Source organism: Aythya marila (assembly GCF_965140915.1).
Source record: "Aythya marila genome assembly, chromosome: 9".
NCBI classification, from domain to species: Eukaryota; Metazoa; Chordata; class Aves; order Anseriformes; family Anatidae; genus Aythya; species Aythya marila.
Window position 1 is genome coordinate 14,100,359 of NC_139050.1, and position 19,435 is coordinate 14,119,793.

Below are 19,435 nucleotides of genomic sequence, written 5' to 3' on the forward strand. Positions count from 1 at the left end.
GTGTTGACATACAGCAGGCTCTCTGCATGTCCAATCTGTCCTGCGTGGGCAGGGTGCACAAGAGCAGCAGGTAAGGAGCAGCTCCCAGCTTTTTTGAGTCTTCACTTGGCTGCCCCAGCCCCCAAATGAGGCCAGCTCAGTCTCCTTTGGCTCACTTGCTGCAATCGCTCAGCTCTGGCACGTGGGGGCTTTGGCATGTTGCTGTGTACACTCAGGCACTAAGAGGAGGATGATTTGTCTTTGCATGCTGTCATCGGGCTTTCCCCACTCTTGAGCCAGACAGGGGAAGTGAAGTCAGCAGACAACAAAAGGCTGGAGCAATACGACCTTGGGGTGTTTCACCAAGCCTTCCTTTCCCCCCTGTGACAGGGATGTCATGTTTTGTCCTGCTTCTGATTCACTGCTTGTTGCCCAGCATAGCTCAGCCCGTCCTGGAAATCTCCTCTGGCCTGGAAAATCCAAGGAAATCCTTATTTATGTCCCGTATCCGTCTAGCCTGGCGAAGGGACTCTCCTCCAGGTCAGCGTGACTGCGGGTGCGGCAGGAGGGCAGGCAGCAGCGAGGGCTCCTTGAGGGAAAAAAGCACGCGGCAGGGCTTCCCTGAGCCTGCAGCTCCTGAGAGGGGGGACCAAAGGCTGGAAGAGGTTTTGGGGACCCAATCTTCTCGCAGGCTGAGCACAGGTGCGGCCAGGCATGCCTGCACACCGCAGTGAGCCCCACGCCCCTGGCTGCGGTACAAGCAGGGGATGCAGAGCCATGGTTTACAGCTGTGCGTTAACCAGGCCTCTGCGTCCAGGAATTGCCTTGGGGTCTGAATCCTCACAGGCATGCTTGGAGTACGTCAAGTTGGGCTGGTCCAAGGTTTTCTGTAACTCACTGTGAGGCTTTTTTTTCCAGTGGCTGCGGCTCCTGCTCTCTCCACGCCGCAGCAGCAGAGCGGTGCAACATGCCTGCAGCGCGATGTCACTGCAGGTGCTGGTCTCTGCTCATCGGGGCCGAGCCTGCTGCATCCCCTCCTAGCAGCCCCATGGCTGAGGAGCCCAGTCACTGTTGCCTTTCCTCTCCCTGTAACCTGCCTGGTTCCTGGCTGCTGTGTGCTGCCCCGCATCCCCTGGTGCTTCTGCCCTTCCCATTTTGCTTCTGCCTCGTGAGCTTAGCTTGCTTGAGGGCTCTTGTCGCTGCTCACAGGAGGTGAGTGAGCTCAAGTGCCCTACTCACTGCAGCTTGCTTGGGCAAGCACCCTGGTACAGGTTGTTCCCTTGGTGCATCCTCTCCCGTGCCAGCACACAGCCGCATGATCGGGGGCTGTGCTCACATCCCGCTCCTCCCTGTCCCGGGGGCAAGGAGGAGCTGAGTGGTGGCAAACATGCTCAGAGGCATTGGCTGCAAAGACACCCAGCAGCGCTCCCGCGTTCAAGAATTCGCACAAAAGCCAGCTGAGAGGCAGGAGCGCTGGGATCCTCCGAATGACGTTAGAGAATTGGCTGTGTCCCTCCTCCAGGCCTTGGACCAGCGCATCTCGCCTGGGGGAGCTGATTCAGCAGCTGGGCGAGGGGAGCGCAGCATTGCCTAGGGATTACAGAATCGCCGGGGAGGAGATGGGACTGAGGCTGTAAGCGCCAGTGTTTACAAACTCTCTAAGCGAGCTGGAGGCCTGAAGCTCCACCACAGAGGCGTACGAGCCCTGGGGGCAAATTGTCTGGTTGAGTTCGCAGCCCCTTGCTGGGTGTTCCCAGGCCCCTGAGCCCTCACCCAGCTGGGTGCCAGCTCTGTGGGGTGGGAGTCTCACAGCTGCACCAGGGGACATCCTGCCACCAGGCTCGGCCCCCCAGGAGCAATTGTTACTGTCCTCCTTCTCTGTGCCATGCCAGATGTCAGCTGTGCCTTTGTTTCTCTCTGAGAAGCCCGGGGCAGGGAGCTGGGGCTTGCTGGGGCCTTCCCATGGCGGTGGGAGAACTGGGGGGGCTGTAGGAGTGCCTGGGGCTCTGGCCTGGCCTCCCCCAGCTCCCGGCGCCTGCGCCGCCATCGGACGAGCTCTTTCCGCTTCGGATTATCGCTCCTCCGTGTGGCTTTGGCTGCAGGCCCCGCATTCCTTCCAGCCTAGCGCTGCCCTGGGCCGGGGCCAAGCCCTGCGTGCCGCTATCGCGGGGAGGAACTGGCCCCAGCGCTGCTGCGGTTCTGCCGGCCGGGCGAGCCCTGCTGGGGCTCATGTTTGTAAACGCTCACCTTGAGGGGTTTGCTGGCTCTCAGGCTGCTGCCTGGGTGTAAACAGCAAGCCTGAGGCCCACCTCGCTGCCCACCCAGGGGGAAGGATGCTGCTGGGTACCCCCTCCGCAGCCCTGCCCCTGAGTGCCCTGAAGGCAGGGTACGTGCCTGTCCCTCGAGGTGGCTGCAGTGGGATGTCCTGTACCGTGAGCAGCCCTGTGTGCCTCAGCCAGGCACCCAAAAATGTCCTGGGGCTGGATCCCTGGTCCTGTGGAGGAACTCTCTTGTTTGGGCTCTTAAAAGGGGTTTGTGTGTGTGCTGGGGAAGGGGCTGCTGGAGCCTTCCTGCCTGGAAGGGCTCAGTGCAGTTTCCGAGGACCCAGTGCACTTCACCCCTCGGCCACGCTCCAGCCTACGTGAGCTGCAGCACGGCCGGGGCTGCCTGTCCTCCTGTGCTCTGGGCTGGAGCACGGCAGGGACCCTTCCCCTGGCCCACGGCCCAGCACTCAGCCCTCCTCCTCCTCCTCCTCTGCTTCACAGAGCAGGCCCTGGCCCCGTGCCCTCAGCCAGCCGCTCTGCAAGCACTCAGAGAGGAGGTGGGGGCTCCTTTGAGCACCACGGGTGGTTTGCAGGAGTACAAAATACCTGGGGGGGTCCCAGCCTCGTGCTGTAGAGGGCAGGGGGGTCCAGAGATGCCCGATACAGGTTCGTGCTGGTCCCAGGGCTGCTCAGCAGGGAACCCCAGGAGCACATCCCTGCATCCCTCTGCTGCATGGGGGGACCCCAGGGCTGGGGGGGGACATGGCAATGGGGCCGGCCCTGGGGTGGGGATGTGGCTGCCGGGCTGCACAGCAGTGCTGTGTGGGTGAGCACGCTCAGCTGTTTGGCAGATGAGTAATGCTTCTTTCTGGCCAAGCCCACAAGCTGCTAATTTTAGTGATTGCTTGATTTTTTCCAATCTGTCTCGAGTCCCTTGGTGATTCAGAGCCACCCGGTTTTGTTGCGCCCGCAGCCCCGGCCGTGTGAATGTGCTGGGAGTGAGCCAGCATGGATGCAGCCGGGACTGTCCCGCTGTCCGGCTGCAAGGCACAAACCTACCCAGCTGTGGGTGATGCTGCTCTGCCGTTGCTTGGGGGTACCAGGAGAAAGGGGCTGCTTAGGGTGAGCTCCCCTTCCTTGCCTGCATCCACTCCTCTCCTTGTGCATAGCCTGGGGCTGCCTGGTGAGGCTGGATTCTCTCCATGCCATCATCCCTCTAGGGCTGCCCCAGGACTGGCCCTCCCGGCCCCTTTCCTGTCTATGCATTGACAGCTTTGGTCTGTTCCATGCCCCAGCTCTCACGGTGCGGTATCCATCACTGCATCCCCATCGCTGCTGGGGCCGTGCTGCTGGAAGGAGCTGAGTCCGACATTCCTCTGTCGGCCTGGGTTCGGAGCAGTGGTTTTCCAGCAGCGCTGGGTTTTGGTTTCTGTGTTGTTTTGCTGAAAAGCCGGGTGCCTCGAGGGTGAGTCAGAGCAGGCAGCAGCCCAGCAGCGCTGGCGTTGGCGGCGGGCAGACAGAGCCGGCCGATAAGGGTGCGATAGGGCCGGGCGAGCCCAGCTCCGTGCCAGGACTGCAGGGACGGGGCAGCTCCCAAGCCCGCTGCCTGACCTCCAACTGCATCACTCGGAAGGAAACAGGGCATTTAGTTTGGGAACCGCGGTGCTGGGAAAATCTGCTGCATCAATAGCATGTACCTAAGTACTCGTGGGTGGTGTTTTCAAAAAGCCCCGTTCTCCATGCCCAAAGCCCCAAGTTTTGCCCCGGGAGCAGGCAGATGAGCACCAGGGGATGCTGTGAGGGTAGCACCAGCCTGGGTGCTCGCTGCCTGGCAGGGGGGGATCCGCGGCCACTGTGTCCCACAGCTGCCAGGCCCCCCACGCTTGGCTCCCTTGGAGCACCCGTTGGATCTGACATGACAGCGGTGGCTGCCTCCAGCTGCTGTCCCACTCCCCACCCTGTTCCCACGATCCCTGCCTGAGTGCAGCAGGAAACTCCCCTCTGCAGCCCTGCAGTTTGTGTTGTTTGCCTTGATCTTGTCCCCACTGTGAGCAGGGTCCCTGTCTCTGTCCCCTGCATGCTGGCAGCACAGCACCCTGCTGCGTGGGACAGGAGCAGCCTTAACTCCTGGCCTTTGGGGCCAGCACTGTCTGGTTCCCATCTCGGGCAGCTCGTTAGGGCCGGCTGGGCCCTGAGCAGGGCCTGCTGGAAATGTGGGTGGGCTGAGACAGGATTAGAGGCTGTAGGGAAGGCCAGCTGCCCCGTGGTTAGCACGGGGCTGCTGCTGGCTCGGAAAAAGGGGCCACGCACATCGGTTTTCCCTCGCTGTCGGCTCCCAAACCTCCGCTCCTGGCTGCTGCTGGACCGGGCCTAGGGGTCTGACAGGGACAGGTGGGCATGGGGCAGCTGGGGATGGTGGTGGGGACCAAAGCCACGCTGGGGGGGCATGGGGAAGGCTGGCAGTGGGCACCCTGAAGGAAGGCAGGGAGTTTGGGCCCTGCTCCCCAGCCCCTGGGTGCTGGGCTCCATCCCCCTGCGCTGGGGCTGCTGAGGAAGGAGAGGAGCATGGGGCAGTGCCCGCAGGCACCCTGTGGGTTTGCTTCTCCTGTTGGGCACTGGATGAGAGCTGCAACCCTGGGTGGATGTGACCTCATGGATGGATGATGCTGGGGCATCTCGGGAGCTGCAGGGAGCCCTGCCGCACATCCCAGTTCCTTCTGCTGTGTGCTGCTGCGGGGTGGCCCCAGCATGGCCGTGGGTCCTGAAGCTCACGGGGGCCATAGCAAATGAAGAAAGCACTGTGCAGGCACCGAGGTGATGCCATGGAGGAGCCCTGGTGACTGTGTGACAGCGAGGGGCAGGATGGTGCCCAGGGGACCTGCCTCTGTGGGTCACAGCCCCTGGTTGTGTCCTGGGGGCTCCTCAGGGCCGAGCTGCACCCCGGGCACCAGCTGCCGTGTGCAGCATGTTCCTGGGGCCGGCTGCTGCTCTTCAGGCGTGAGTGAGTGAGATCATGAGTGAGAAACCAGCATCTCAGTCTTCGAGACAATTGCTCTGTTTGCTGAGGAAACGCGAGTTGGAAACAGCTCTGCTGCAGCGATTTCCGTAACCCCGCCGCTGCCCCTGTGCTGATTCATTGATTTGGACGGGTTATATACTGGGAGGGGAAGCGTGAACCACACTCGGCTCTCCTGCCAGCACGGAGCTGTGCTCGCTCGGCGCTCGCGGCTGCAGGACACTCGGGTAAGTCTCCTCTCTGCTGCTGGCCCCGCCAGCATCACCCTGGGCCCGCAGACCCCTGGGGCAGCTCTGAGGGGTGGGAGCGTGGCAGAGCAATGTGCATGCTGAGCACCGTTGGATTAGATGGAGACATTTGTCTTGTGAGGGGTTCTCCAACAAACTGAGTCTGCTTAGGCATTGTGGGAGCTGATATAGTTACAGAGGCAAAGTATGTTAAATAATAACCTGTAAAGAACATGGAGAGGGGGCAGGATCAAAATTTAGGGGCCCTGCGGTTAGAGCCACCTGGATGCTGAGGGGCTAGATATTCATCTCCTCGGTCTGGAAGTTTTTGTCCCTAAAAAGAGAAAGGGAGATAAATTGTTTACAGCTGTCTTTCCTGAACCGTGCTCCAGCTTGGATGCTCTGTACGCTCGCTTAACAGGGAGTGACATGAGCAGGGCTTTTGATGTGCAAAGCGCTTGGTGGAGTTTATAAAAGGGCTTGCCATAAACAAAACTGTTCTGGGATGCATATTGTTTCCATATGTGAGACACAAGCTGTGCTGGCTTTCCGAGGGCTCCTCCCTCCCCTGCAGCATCAGGCGCTTCCCCGGCGCTTTGCGCTCCCAGACCTGCCTGGCCAAGCCCTGCTCCATGCCTGGGGGAGCAATGGGTTTCCTCCTGCCTTGTGCCACCAGGAGCTGCCAGCCGGGCACCAGGCTGCTGCCCTACTCCACGCAAAGCCCCCAGGTTGGGGAAGGTGCCCCTGGGGCATTGCGAGATGATGTCTGTGCTCAGGGACCTGCCCACGGCAGGGGTTTGGAGTTGGATGATCCTTAAGGTCCCTTCCAACCCATCCCAGCTGAGGCTGGTACCCGCTGGCTGGGGGCTCCCCGCTGCTCGGGGCTGTGCTGCTGGGACCAGCTCACCGTGCTCGCTGCAAAACAGGAAACCACACTCCTGCTGCTGCTGGGAGAGCGGGCGCGGGGGACGCCAAGGATGCCACTAATAGCTGTGGTGTGGCAGCGCGGCGCCGCAGCCCTGGCTCTGCCCTGCCTGTCCCTAGCCGTGCTGGGAGGCGTGCGGCCAGCCCCGCTTCGCAGGGGGAGGCAGCACCCGTCCCTGGCAGGGCTGGGAAAGCGCTGTGCTGAGCCTCCTCCTCTGTTTTTGCTGCAGGCCCCATGGAGCAGGGAGGCTGGCGGCTGCTGCTGCTGCTGGTGGGCTTCCAGCTCGCCCGCGGGCAGTGCCCGGAGCAGTGCCAGTGCATCCGCACCGCCCAGGTGGAGTGCTCCGGTGCCGGCATCACCACCGTCCCCAGCCCCATCCCTGCCAACGCCATGACCCTGCAGATCATCAACACGCGCATCACCGAGCTGGGCGAGGCGTCCTTCGGCAACGCCTCCCTGCTGATCGGGCTGCGCATCGAGAAGAACGACCTGTCGCGCGTCAGCCCCGGGGCCTTCCGGCACCTGCCCGACCTGCGCTACCTCAGCCTGGCCAGCAACAAGCTGCAGGAGCTCCCGGTGCAGGTCTTCCAGCCCCTGGGTAAGCTGGAATCGCTGCTGCTCTCCAGCAACCAGCTGCTGCGCGTGGAGCCCTCGCACTTCGCCCACCTGAGCAACCTGAAGGAGCTGCAGCTGCACGGGAACAACCTGCACGAGCTGACGGAGGGGGTGTTCGACCAGCTCGCCAGCCTCACCAAGCTCAACCTGGCCCGGAACAACATCGACCGCCTGCCCCCCCAAGCCTTTGAGCGGCTGCCGCGGCTGCAGGTGCTGCGGCTCTACGAGAACCGGCTCCGGCAGATCCCGGCGGGCGCCTTCGATGGGCTGCCCGAGCTGCAGGAGCTGGGGCTGCACCAGAACCAGCTGGAGATGCTGTCCCCGGAGCTCTTCGTGCACAACGGGAACCTTCAGAAGCTCTACCTCTCCAACAACCTCCTCACTGCCCTGCCTGGCGGCATCTTCCTGCCCCTGCGCGCCCTCTCCAAAATCACCCTGCATGTCAACCGCCTGCGCGATATCTCCCCGGCGGCCTTCGGCCCCATGCCCAACCTGAGGGAGCTGTGGCTCTACGAGAATGAGCTCGCCACCCTCCCCGCCGCCGTCTTCAGCAACCTCACCCAGCTGCAGCTCCTGGTCCTGAGCAAGAACCAGCTCCGCACGCTGGCCCCGGGGGCTTTCCGGGGCCTGGGCGAGCTCCTGGAGCTGTCGCTGCACTCCAACGCCCTGCGCCGCCTGGACGCCGAGGCGCTGGGGGGGCTGCCCAAGCTGCAGAACATCTCCCTGCAGAACAACCGGCTGCAGACGCTGCCCCGGGGCCTCTTCGCCGCCACCCCGGGGCTGCGGCACCTCCAGCTGCACGCCAACGCCCTGGAGAACCTCCCCGCCGGCATCTTCTCCCCGCTGGCGGCCCTGCGGGAGGTGAAGCTGCACAACAACTCGTGGCGCTGCGACCAGGGCATCCTGCCCCTGCGCGCCTGGCTGGAGGCCAACCCCCAGAAGGTGGGTGAGACCCCCCCGCTCTGCGCACAGCCGCCCCCCCTGCGGGGAGCACCCATCGCCGAGCTGCGGCAGGACCAGCTCCCGGCCACCCCGCCCGGCCCCACTGCCGGCACCCCGCTCCCTGCCCTCCCCTCCAAGGGGACATCGCCGGGGGGCACCGAGGCGAGTTCCTCCACGGAGCCACTGCTGGTCACCCCCAGGTCCCAGGAGGAGGAGGAGGAGGAAGAGGAGGAGGAAGGAGGGGGGCGCTGGGGGCTGACCCGCCTGCAGAGCGGGGTGGTGGTGGCCGTCATCGTGCTGGTGTGCGTGGCCCTGCTCTGCGCTCTCGTGGCGCTGGTGGCTTACAGCTGTAGGAAGAAGAGCCACGTGGTGCTGATGAGGATGAAGGCGCCCAACGAAGCCTGAGCCCCCGGCAGACCCTGGGGGGAGCGGTGCTGGGGGGGTGACCCCTCACCGCGGGGACAAGGGACCTGAGAGCTGGATGGGCCAGCATCGCCCCGCGTGCCTGTCTCCCTCTGCTGCTCTGCTTTGCCGTGTCCCTGCCCTGCAGCAGGGTGCCACCCGCCGGTGTCCCCGCGGCTGCGCTGTCCCCAGCCCCTCCTGCCTCCTGCGCAGCCCCTGTGCTCGCTCCCTTCCTGAGGGCCAGGAGCCAGGGCGCTGGGGACCACGCTACAAACAGGGGCTGCCCGGAGCAGAGCAGGGAGCAGCAGCCTGGCCATGGAGCACTGGGACCTCTCCTCCTTCACCTCACATCATCCCCTGGAGCGACGCCTGCCGCTTGCCCCACACTGCCTGTTGTCCCCTTGTCCCCTCACGCCTGCAGCCTCTGCCCATGCTGGGGCACACGGGCACGAAGCCAGCACCCAGGGCTGGGAGCTGGGCATACGCCTTCACCCTGAGGAAGGCTGCGTGCGTTTGTAGCTCAAAGGGCCCAGGCAGCCTCCGCTTGGCCCCCAGCCCAGGCAGGCTCTGTGCCTCCACGGCGGCACAGCCGGGTGACTTGGCCGCGTCCACGCTGCCTGCCCTGCCTGCAGGCAGCACGGCCAGAGCAGTGCCCTGCCCTGCCCTGCCCTGCCTCGGGTGGCCTCTCGGCCCCGCATGCTTGTGCTTCCCCTGCCTGCAGCGCTGCGGGGCTCCCTGCGTGTCCCGAGCACTGCAGCCCCTAGCCCTCCTGCGTCCCTGCCCGGCAAAGCTGCAGCCTCTCCTCTCCCTGCTCCCACCCCGCGGTGCCCCTACTTCGTGCCTGAGTGGTGCCAGAGCACAGGGCACGGGGCAGCACGTGCGGCACTGGGCTGCACGGGAATGGTGCTACAGGACAAGGGTCGCAGTGGGTGTGAACCCTGTTGTGTGGGCTGCCCACGGAGCTCTGTGAGGCAGTGGTGGCACAGGCAGACCCGTGCTTGTGCGTGTGATGGGATGCTTCTTCGGGCTGGGACCTGCACAATGGCTAGAAACGTGGGACTGTGCCTTGGGGCTGTTTGGTACTGCTCTGTGATCTCCCATTAAAGCACGGTTGTCCATCTCCAGTGCCAAGAGTTCTTTGTTTGCTCCTCTGCGGCGAGTGGTGTCCTTGGAATAACCCAGCAGGGACAGGAGCTTTGCTTTGCTGCCTCCCCAAAGTGATTTCTTCATGGTGAGGCTGCTGGGGGTGGGAGAGGGCCAGAGGTTGTGGCTGCAAAGCCCAGGCTGGCCTGGCGTAAGGGAGGGCTTGGCTGTCCGACGGCAGCAGGATGGCTTTTGGAGAGCAAGCTGAGACCTCAACAAGTTCCCTGATGGAGCCAGAGCTGCTGACTGCAACCTGTGCAGCCCTGTCCTCACAGCAGGGCTCTGAGGGTTTGTGCTGAGCTTCTCCACACATCACCAGCTGAGTGCACGTAAGTGTCCCTCCTCCTTCCCCAGGGGTCCTTCCACGTCCTGGGTCTGATCCCAGCCCATTCCAACCCTTGCCCTTGCAGGGCATCCCTCATGGGGTCGTGCACTGCTCCTCCAGGCAGGTTGCCTCTCCTGGGGAGCTCAGCTGGAGTTGAGCTGGTCCACAGGTCCCTCTGGCCACCCCACCACTGCCTGGATGCACCGGGTGGAGGTTAGAGGAGGCTCCTGGGGGCTGCAGCGAGCTGACACGCTGAGCTTGGTGTGGGAACAGTGCCACCGATGGCAGCAGGGCCTTGGCACAGCCACGGGGCACATCCAGGGCCACGGCCCCACTTCCCTGCCAGGACACACTCGTGGCCACCAGCCCGTGCCCTGCGTGCGTTCACCTCCGGTCCCCTGGGCCAGGCTGTTTTTTGAAGCGCTCCAAGGACACAGGTTGTTGTTGCCGATAAGCAGAAATGGGCAGCTCCGCCCCAGCAGGAACACTCTGTCAGCTGCCTCCACATCCGCCCCACAAAACATCTTCCCTTCTCGGCGGGGCTCGCTCCTCGCTGCGGGCTCGGCAGCAGTCCCCGTGGTGGCAGTCCCCGTGGTGGTGGTCCCCAAGATGCCGCTCACGGTAAGCAGCAGGGCTCAGGGGGTTTGGGACGGGTTTGTTGGGGGCCTGGGGTGGGTGGGAAGTGCTGGAAACAAGTCAGGTGGCGAGAGGGAGAGGCCAGGCCTGACGGTGCTCCAGGGCACGGCTCTAAGTCCAACACACCCCCTGGCACGGGATGTCCCCGGGTGGGTGTCACAGCGGGATGGGCACTGTCCCCCGTCACCGGGCAGCAGCAGCACGTGTCCCAGGCACGGGGGAGCTGGTGGTGGTCTGGGTGTTTCTGCTCAGCCCCTGCTTGTCCACGTACCCTCCCTCCTTTAGCAGAAGCTCTGGCTCTGAAACGTTCCTGCCAGAAGGATGTTTTCAAAGGGCAATTATAAAATAACAACTGGTTGTATAAAAATACAACCAGTAAAATATAAAACCACAACCAGCAGAGCCCCCTTGGTGCGTGGCTGAGCGCAGGTGAGCCTGGTGGCCCTGCAGCATCCGCAGCAGCTGATGCTGGTTTCCTCCTCCAGCGCAGGGTGATGGTCTACGTGGTGCTGGGGCTGGGGTCCCTGCTGGTGGGGGGGCTGCCCCCTCCCTGCCCCCCGCCCTGCCAGTGCTACGACACCTCCAAGGTCTTCTGCTCGGAGGAGAAGATGAGGGAGATCCCGGCGGGCCTGCCGGGGAACGCCACCCAGCTCTTCTTCGTGGAGACGGCCCTGAGCAGCATCGGGAGCGGGGCGCTGGGCCCCAGCACCACGCTCACCAAGCTGGTCTTCCTCAACAACCACATCGAGGAGCTGGAGGCGGGCGCCTTCTGGGGGCTGCCCAGCCTGGCCGAGCTGGAGATCTCGGGCAACCCGCTGCCGGCCGTCAGCCCGGGGCTGCTGGCGGGGCTGCCCAGCCTCACCACGCTCTCCCTGAGCTCCAACGCCATCCACTCCCTGCAGCCGGGGCTTTTCTCCTCTGTCTGCCGCCTGCAGGACCTGCGCCTGCGGGGGAACAGGATCGATGAGCTGCCCCCTGCCATCTTCCACCCGCTCCGCCACCTGCAGGCCCTGGACCTCTCGCAGAACATGCTGACCGAGCTGCCCGACGGGCTGCTGGCCCCGCTGGCTGCCCTCCGCATCCTGAAGCTGAGCGACAACATGCTGGCACGGCTCTCGCCCGGTGCTTTCGGGACACTTTCCCGGCTGGGTGAGCTCCACCTCGACGGCAACCAGCTGGCCGAGCTGCCCGCTGGGGCCTTCGTGGGACTGGGCGCGCTGCGGCGGCTGCAGCTGCAGCACAACGCCCTGGGCAGCCTGCGCCCTGACACCTTTGCCGGCCTCTCCAACCTCACCTTCCTCAGCCTGGAGGGCAACCAGCTGGCCTCCCTGCCTGCCACCCTCTTCCAGGGCACCCCGGGCCTCCTGCACCTCTCGCTGGCCCGCAACCAGCTGCAGGCGCTGCCCCCGGGCGTCTTCGCCAACCTCTCTGTGGCACAGAGCCTGGTGCTCTCGCACAACGCCCTGGCTCGCCTCCCCGCCGAGGCTTTCCAGGGGTTGGTGGGGCTGACAACGCTGCAGCTCGGCCACAACAACCTCTCCAGCCTGCCGCCGGGGCTGCTGGACGGGCTGCCCAGCCTGGCCACGCTGGGGCTGGAGCACAACCACCTGCCCCGCCTGCCCGCGGGCTTCTTCGATGCCAACGAGGAGCTGGTGCGCGTGGGGCTGGAGGACAACCCCTGGGCGTGCGACTGCCGCCTCGCCTACCTCCTGGGCTGGCTCCAGGTCTTTGCTGACCCCCTCCTCCACGTGCAAGGCTTCTGCGCCAGCCCAGCCACCCTCAAGGGCCAGCCCCTGCTGGAGGTGACCCACAGGCAGCTGGCGTGTGCCAAAGATGAGGGCCGGGACGTGGTGCCCGGGGAGGATGCACCAGGGCAGTGCACCTACAGCAACCCTGAGGGCACCCTGCATGTGTCCTGCAATGCCACGAGCTGCCAGCGGCTCAGCCTTCGCCTCCCTCCTCCTCCTCCCAGCCAGGCAGAGGGGCCAGGGACCGAGTACCGGGGTGCCTGGGTGCTGCGCTCCCCCTGCGGCACGCTGCAGGTCAGCGTCCTCATCACGGCGCAGGGCCCGGAGGTGACCACCCCACCTGGGCTCCCTGCTACGCCCTAGGACTCGGGCATGTGCTGCTGCTCCTTGTGGTCATCCTGCTGGTGCAGTGGCCACACCGAAATCAGCCTGAGAAGCGATGCCCCATGTCCTGCATTGATGTCCCTGCCATGGTCACTGTCACCATGCTCTGTGCAGGAGCTGGACTCGTGGTGCCCCTTCACCCAGCCGTGCGTTCCTGTGTGTTTCAAATATTATTAAAGTGTACATATCCTTTCTGTGCAGCCTGCTCCCGAGGTGCAGAGGGGGAAGGCGCCGTCTGTCTTGCAGGGGAAGGCGGCTGTGATCCCACAGGGCTGTGGCTGGAGGCCCTGGGCCAAGTTGCGAGGGGCGCGGGTCCCTGGGGTGCTGCTCGCTGGGTGCTGCCCTCAGGACTTGGCACCTCGCGGAGATGGGTGCCTAAGGGAAGCATCCTGCGCTGCCCTAGCGGAGTAAGTGTGCGTGTGTGTGTGTGTGTGAGTGTGCGTGTGTGTGAGTGTGCGTGTGTGTGCACACGCGTGGGTGCGCGCCCAGCCAGCTGAACCCTTCTCCCCGACGGCGCTGCGGCTGGGGCTGTGCTGCGCGGTGCTGCTGCTCCATCTGGTGGCCGGCGGGGCTGGGGGTGTCCCGGGACGGGGAGAGCCGGGGGGGGCCCTGCCACAGCCCGGCCGCCCTCCCCCGGGCCGTCCTGCCCGGCCTGCCCGCAGCCACGGGGCGCATGGGGTGCCCCTCGGGGGCGCGCTGCGTTGCTGCCTCTCCCCACCAACTCAGCCCCACCGCTGCCCAGAGGGAGAGGAGGCACCAGGGGGGAGTTTTGTGTTCTCCCAGCCTGCTCCATCAGCACAGTGTGCTTAGCAGGGTCCCCCGGCTGGTGCCCAGCAGAGGTGAGCCCCACGGCCAGCCGCAGCCCCACGGCCAGCCGCCAGGACAGGACTGTGTGTCTGTCCAGCAGGGCCACAGAAGTCATCACTGTTATCAGCTTAAGCAAACGGCTTCACAGCAGCACCTTTCAGCCACATAAGCCTCTTCTTGAGGAAGGAAAAACAGGCTGGCCTGAAGATCTTTGGGCTTCCCTGGATGTGAGCAGCCGCGTGGTGCCAGCAGATAACACCTGGGAGCGCCTGTGTCCTCTCCTGGAGTGCGTGGGACTGCTCTCCATGGCTCTGTGCTGTGTGCTTATCACCTCCAGCAGCCCTGCAAAGCCAAGCCCCGTGCCTGGGTGGTGGATAAAGCTCCCCAGGTGATGGGACCCCTCGTCCCCTGCCTGGCACAGCACGGTGCGGCGCTCCAGCGGCTGGATGCGTTCCCGAGCGCTCAGGCAAGTTGGTGGTGCGAAATGCTTCAAAGTGTGCCAGGAGGGTGGTTCTGGGGAGCTGTTGGTCTGTGTCCTTGCTGCTGGGGAGAGGGACAGGCAGGGACATCACAGCCAGGGTGTGCAGGGAACCAGGGTGTGCAGCACCATGGGGGCTCCCTTTCTGTCCAAACCCAATGGCTTGCAGCCTCCTGGCTTTGCCGACCTCTCGACACTTTTCAGAAAATATCTAGGTCTTTTCAAAGCAAAATTAGCCTCCTGGAGTTAGCTTTGGCTGTGGTTAGTTTTGATGGATGCCTGAGAAGCAGCCCATGGCTCTTTCTTTTTTTTTGCTACTGGTGGATGTGAGCCAGTGAGCTCAGCTCCGAGCTGCCGGTCAGGGCCCTAAATGCTGGGTTTTAAACAGGAAATCTGCGGACATCTCCAAGTCTTTTAGTGAGCCTGGTCCTAAACTTGGTTGCTGCTTACAAGCCAACCATTTATATCTGACAAAGCTGCATAACTAATGCCAAAATATAATGTGATTAGCAGGGGTCCTGAAAAGGAGGCATTTAAAGTAACATTTTAGGTAACCCTTCGGAACTGAGAGAAGCACCAACAGGGAGCCCACCCAGCGCAGTGTGCTCCATGGAGCTGTCTGAGCTGGATGGCCAGAGCAAATCCAGGGAACTGCGGCGAGGCAGGGTGAGGAGGAAGGCAGAGGGTGCACCAGGCATCATTGCTTCAGGGTCTCTGCTCCTGGGGACCTGGGGCAGCCCTCCCGTGAGCTTCGTGCCATCGTGAAAGATGAGGGAGGATGTGTCCTGCTTCGTGGAGAGGGACTGGTGCTTCACAGCTGTGCTAGGGCTTGGCTCCTTTTTTAAAGGTACAGTAATGAGAGATTTTCCAAAGTTACATTCTGTGGGGATGCCAGCTGCTCCACAGACTAAATTTTGTTTTGGCAAATGCTGTGTACACAAGGTCGTCTGGTCTGCTGGCTGCTGGGACCGTGTCTGATCTCAGGTTTGCTGCCAGCAAGTAAAGGGCTGGCCGGTGCTGGTGATGTGTGAGCGAGCTGTGGCCCTGCTGAGTCCTGGCCCCTCTGGGGCAGCACTAAGGGGCAGCAGCTTCATCGGGACACATCTGAGCCTACAGCCCAAACAGGAATAGGATGGTTCTGAGAGCTGTGGTTGCAGGTCTTATTGTTCTTCAACTCTGACTTCTGAAACCCTTTTTCAGGACGATGTACCAGCATTTCCTTTTCATTTTCTTCCTCTTCTTCCACCCCCATAAATGCCAAGACCAAACCCCGAGTGCAGATCCGTATGAAATGCCCAAGGACTACCAGGAGGTCTACAGAGGGACAAAAAACAATGTCAAAGAGATCCCCAAGATCGCAAAGCCCTTCATTTCTGAGATGGTCTTTGTGCAAACCAGCGTTACTGCTGTAAGGAAAGGTGCCTTCAGGTACATGCCCAGCCTGACCAAGATTTTGTTTATTGGCAATAAGATCAAGGTGGTTGAACCTGGAGCCTTTGATGGTTTGGAGAAACTGAGGGATTTGGAGATCTCTGGTGCCTCATTAGAAGAATTGGCCATGGGCACTTTCCAGAACCTCCCAAGCTTGCAGAGACTGGAGCTGAGGGACAGCCACATCAGCCACATCCCCAAAGGGCTCTTTGAAGGGCTGGAGCACCTGGGGGAGCTCTCCCTGCACATCAACGCCATCTCGTCTCTTCCAGAAGGTATCTTTGATTCCCTTGCCAATCTAACTTTCTTGGACCTGGCTAGGAACAAGATCACGGCTCTGCCTGGAGATGTCTTTAGCAAACTCCCCCACCTGCAAGTCCTGCGGCTGTACGAGAATGAGTTGCAGGACCTCCCGGAGGGGCTGCTGGATGCCCAGCAGGGGCTGCTGGAGCTCAGTCTCCAGAGGAACAGGCTCAGGACGCTGCCACCCACACTTCTGAGGAGCCTGGCCCACCTGGAGAAACTCCTCTTGGACAACAACCTCATCGGGGTTCTCCCACCCCAGGGCTTTTTTGGATTAAACAAGCTGAAGCTGCTGACTCTGGGTTCAAACCACATTACGGAGCTCCCCTGCTGCCTTTTTGACAGCATGCCACACCTGTGGGAGCTGGACTTGGGCAGGAACAGCCTGGTCACACTTCCAGATGGCATCTTTGTCAATCTCACGTCTCTGGGCAAACTCATCTTGTCCCACAACCAGCTGTCAGCCCTGCCGAGAGGAGTCTTCACGGGGCTCAGCAAGCTCTCGGACCTCCAGCTGGACACAAATCAGCTCTCTGCTCTTGATGACAAGGTCTTTGCTCCTCTCCCAAATCTGAAAACCCTCAACCTTCGAAAGAACCAGCTAAAGAGTGTCCCCTGGGGACTCCTGGACCCGCTGAAGAGGCTGAGCTCAGTGTATCTGAGCGGGAACCCGTGGAGGTGTGACTGCAGCCTCTGTTACCTGCACGGCTGGATCCAGGAGAACAGCGAGAAGGTAAAATTGTCCACCCAAGTGTCATGCAAGACTCCACCCCACCTGGCAGGGCAGGCGGTGGCATCCCTGAGGGACGACCAGTTAATTTGTCCAGCCACTTTGCCTCCTTCGGTTTCCTTCTCCCCATCTCTGCCATTCACCTCCGCATCATCACAAAGGACGTCAGCCTTGCTGTCACCCGGAGCCTCGCCCACTGCAGCACAGACCCCGCTGCCATTGGTGACGTTTCCTGTCATGGCACTGCCAGCCATGCCATTACCTACGGCCACCTCCTCCATGTTGCCAACCGTACCAGCTGAGGCCTTCCGCACTGCTCCATCAGCAGCCATGATATCTAAAGCCTCCATCATCACCCCGTCATCAGCTGTGGCACAGGAAGCCTCCATCACCACCCCATCACCCACTGTGCTACGCAAGACCTCTATCACCACCCTGTCACCAACCATGTTACCCAAAACCTCCATCAAGACCTCATCACCAGCTGGGATGCCTGAGGCCTCCATCACCACCCGATCACCAACACTGCTACCCAAAACGTCCAGCAGTGCCCCGCCAACAACTGTGCTACCCAGGACCTCCATCGTGACCCCATCACCAGCCGGGCTTCCTGAGACCTCCATCACCAACCCATCACCAACTGTGCTTCCCAAGACCTCCATCACCATCCCACCGTCAACTCTGCTGCCCAAGGCTTCCATCACCACCCCATCACCAGCTGTGCCACAGGAGGCCTCCAGCCTCTGCTCAACTCCAGCAGCTCTTGCCCTACAGCCTCCCGAGTCCAGTAGCCCAGATCTTGCTCTGTCCACTCTGGCTCCTGCCACCCCACCGATGCCAACCACCCCACGGGCAGCTCCCACCAGACAAGTGCCTCCTGCTCTTCTGGCACCCACGGCGAGGCCAGCACCTCCTGTACCCACCCTGCGAGGCCACACGAGCCCCCAGCCATCCTCCTCACCCACGTCCCCTGGTGGGCACCACCCCAGCACCTTCTCCCTGTGGCCCAGCCCGCGGCACTGCCGCGTCTCCCTCGCCCTGGGGCTGGCTGTGCTGGCGCTGCAGGTGGGGGCCACGCTGCTGGGGGTGAAGCTCATCCTCCTCCTCCACCACGCCACGCGTGGCCGTGGTCCCCCCGTGCCACCAGTGAGGCTGCTGAGCGTCCGAGTGATGGCCACCGTGCGCCCACGCCGGGCTGTGGAGAGGTATCAGTGGGGTGCTGTCCCCCAGGGGTGGGTGTCGCAGGACCCAAGTGGTTTTGGGGTGCCTCCCAGGTGGCTCCCGGAGATGCTGTGAGCCTGAGGAGCCTGCACCACGGCGCTGCTGGATGGGACCTTCTGCCGAGCGACACTAGGTGGCATCCCGACACAGGCGGTGGCTGCCACAGCCTGCCCACGGCCACGCGGGGCCACGGGGGGCAGAAGGGCGAGCAGTGGCCGTGGGGCACCACACCGAGGTGTGGGGGCACCGTGCCCAGCCCCAGCCGCCTCCCAGCCTGGCACCCCAGGATGTGCTGGCATCACTACGGCCACCGCAACGCTCCTGCCTCCTGTCCCCTCTGTCTCGGCTTCCTCTCTGCTGATATTAAAGCCTTCCCTGTGGCTCTGCCACGCTCTGAAGGCTGGCCAGAGGAGTGTTTTCACCCCAGGGCTGCCCTCGCTGTCACCTCCAGTGGGGATTTTCTGCCTCCTGCTGCAGCGCGCGGTCCCCAGGCGGTGCCGGCGGTCAGAGACCGGGGTGGGAGCAGGTCGCACGCTGTGACCCGGTGACAAAACAGAGATGCAATTTCTAAATCTTGCATCCCCAGAACCTCTGTAGGGTGCTGCCTGCCCTGTCCCCTGGAAAGGTGACATCTGAGCGCAGCCAGACACTTTGCTCACATGGAGAGGCTGCCTCTGAACCCGTCCCTGACGTGGGCCATTCACCAGCGTGTTGCTCCATGTAACGAGCCTTCCCCTTGCAGACCTGGCCTGGGGACTGGCTGTTACCTCCTGCCGGGCACAGAAACACCTTCCCTGCCACTGCCACCAGCACAAGCCCAAGGAGCCAGACCCTGTAGGTTTGGAAGGCATCAGGCAGCCGGGACCAGACACTTCTTGCGGACATCATGCAAGAGCAAGGGAGGGGAAACGGTGCTTTGCATTAGGGTACGTGCCTGTGGCTGCACACTGGGGACCTGCGCACACACCTCTGCTAAGCCTGTGCAGTGTCACGGGCTGCTCTGCATAGTCCCGATGACGGCTGTGAAATAGGGGAGGTGAGCGGGGGCAGCACATCTGCACGGGCTGCGGCGAGCGGCCCCAGAGCCTGGCACTGCGGGTAATGAGATGCAGGTGAGGGGAAGGGAGTGTTTTTCCTGGCAGCCCATATGGGCTTGGCTTCGTGCTTGATTTAGAGGGTTTGAAAGCAGGGCCGGCTGCCGGGGAGCAGACCCCGAGCACCTCCTGTGGGACTGGGGGGGGCTCCTTTGGTTTGGTGGGTATTTAATGGCCCGGTGCAGTCTAAACAGGGAAGTACTTGGGGGCGAGATTAGCACAACATAATCACATCTTAAAAGGTCTTCAGAGACATAAGGCACGTCTGCTCTCCTATTAATTACTCGTTATTAATAAAGCTGGGGTCAGGCTGGACGTGTTCGCTCCAGACACACCGGTTCCCTCTCTGCGGAGCAGAGCTGTCCTCTGCGTCCGTGGGTCCAGCAGGGTCACAGCCCTGCCGAGCTGCACACCCCATGGCCAGCATCCCTGCAGCTCCCCGGCCACGTAATGCCCCGCCAGGGCCCTGCCTTCCTTCCTGGAACACCTCCGAGTGCTGTAAAATACAGCCAGGGCTTCCCAGCGGGGGAATTTCCTGCTGTGATTGATTTCCAATTTGCAAGGAAAATACAGGGCTGGCCCCACCGGCTCGCAGGCAGCAGGCAGCTCCCGGTAGCTCCCGGCCAGGCTGTGGCAATGACAGGGCTGTGGCAGTGCCCAGCCCCAGGGTGTGCTGCGGGGAGCACCGTGCCCAGCGTGTCCTGCAGGGCTTGTGGCTGCTGGGCTGCACCTCACTGCGGTGGAAGGAGAGGCTTCCCCTGACAC

General features: G+C 62.8%; 3 protein-coding genes across 3 annotated transcripts; all 3 read left to right on the plus strand.

Moving 5' to 3' along the window:
- The first annotated feature begins 5,282 nt into the window (after nucleotides 1-5,282).
- Nucleotides 5,283-9,471, plus strand: LOC309881131 (uncharacterized protein). The gene is made up of 2 exons (XM_082766734.1): nucleotides 5,283-5,486; nucleotides 6,641-9,471. Exon 2 carries the CDS (start codon nucleotides 6,646-6,648, stop codon nucleotides 8,371-8,373), a length of 1,728 nt encoding a protein of 575 aa, XP_082622860.1. The 5' UTR covers nucleotides 5,283-5,486; nucleotides 6,641-6,645; the 3' UTR covers nucleotides 8,374-9,471.
- An 884-nt stretch (nucleotides 9,472-10,355) lies between these two features.
- On the plus strand, nucleotides 10,356-12,822 carry LOC309881184 (uncharacterized protein). Its single transcript, XM_082766847.1, has 2 exons — nucleotides 10,356-10,459; nucleotides 10,960-12,822. Exons 1-2 carry the CDS (start codon nucleotides 10,448-10,450, stop codon nucleotides 12,583-12,585), a joined length of 1,638 nt encoding a protein of 545 aa, XP_082622973.1. The 5' UTR covers nucleotides 10,356-10,447; the 3' UTR covers nucleotides 12,586-12,822.
- Nucleotides 12,823-15,066: 2,244 nt separating this feature from the next.
- Nucleotides 15,067-18,617, plus strand: LOC309881514 (uncharacterized protein). Its single transcript, XM_082767578.1, has one exon. It carries the CDS (start codon nucleotides 15,096-15,098, stop codon nucleotides 17,649-17,651), a length of 2,556 nt encoding a protein of 851 aa, XP_082623704.1. The 5' UTR covers nucleotides 15,067-15,095; the 3' UTR covers nucleotides 17,652-18,617.
- Nucleotides 18,618-19,435: the final 818 nt, after the last annotated feature.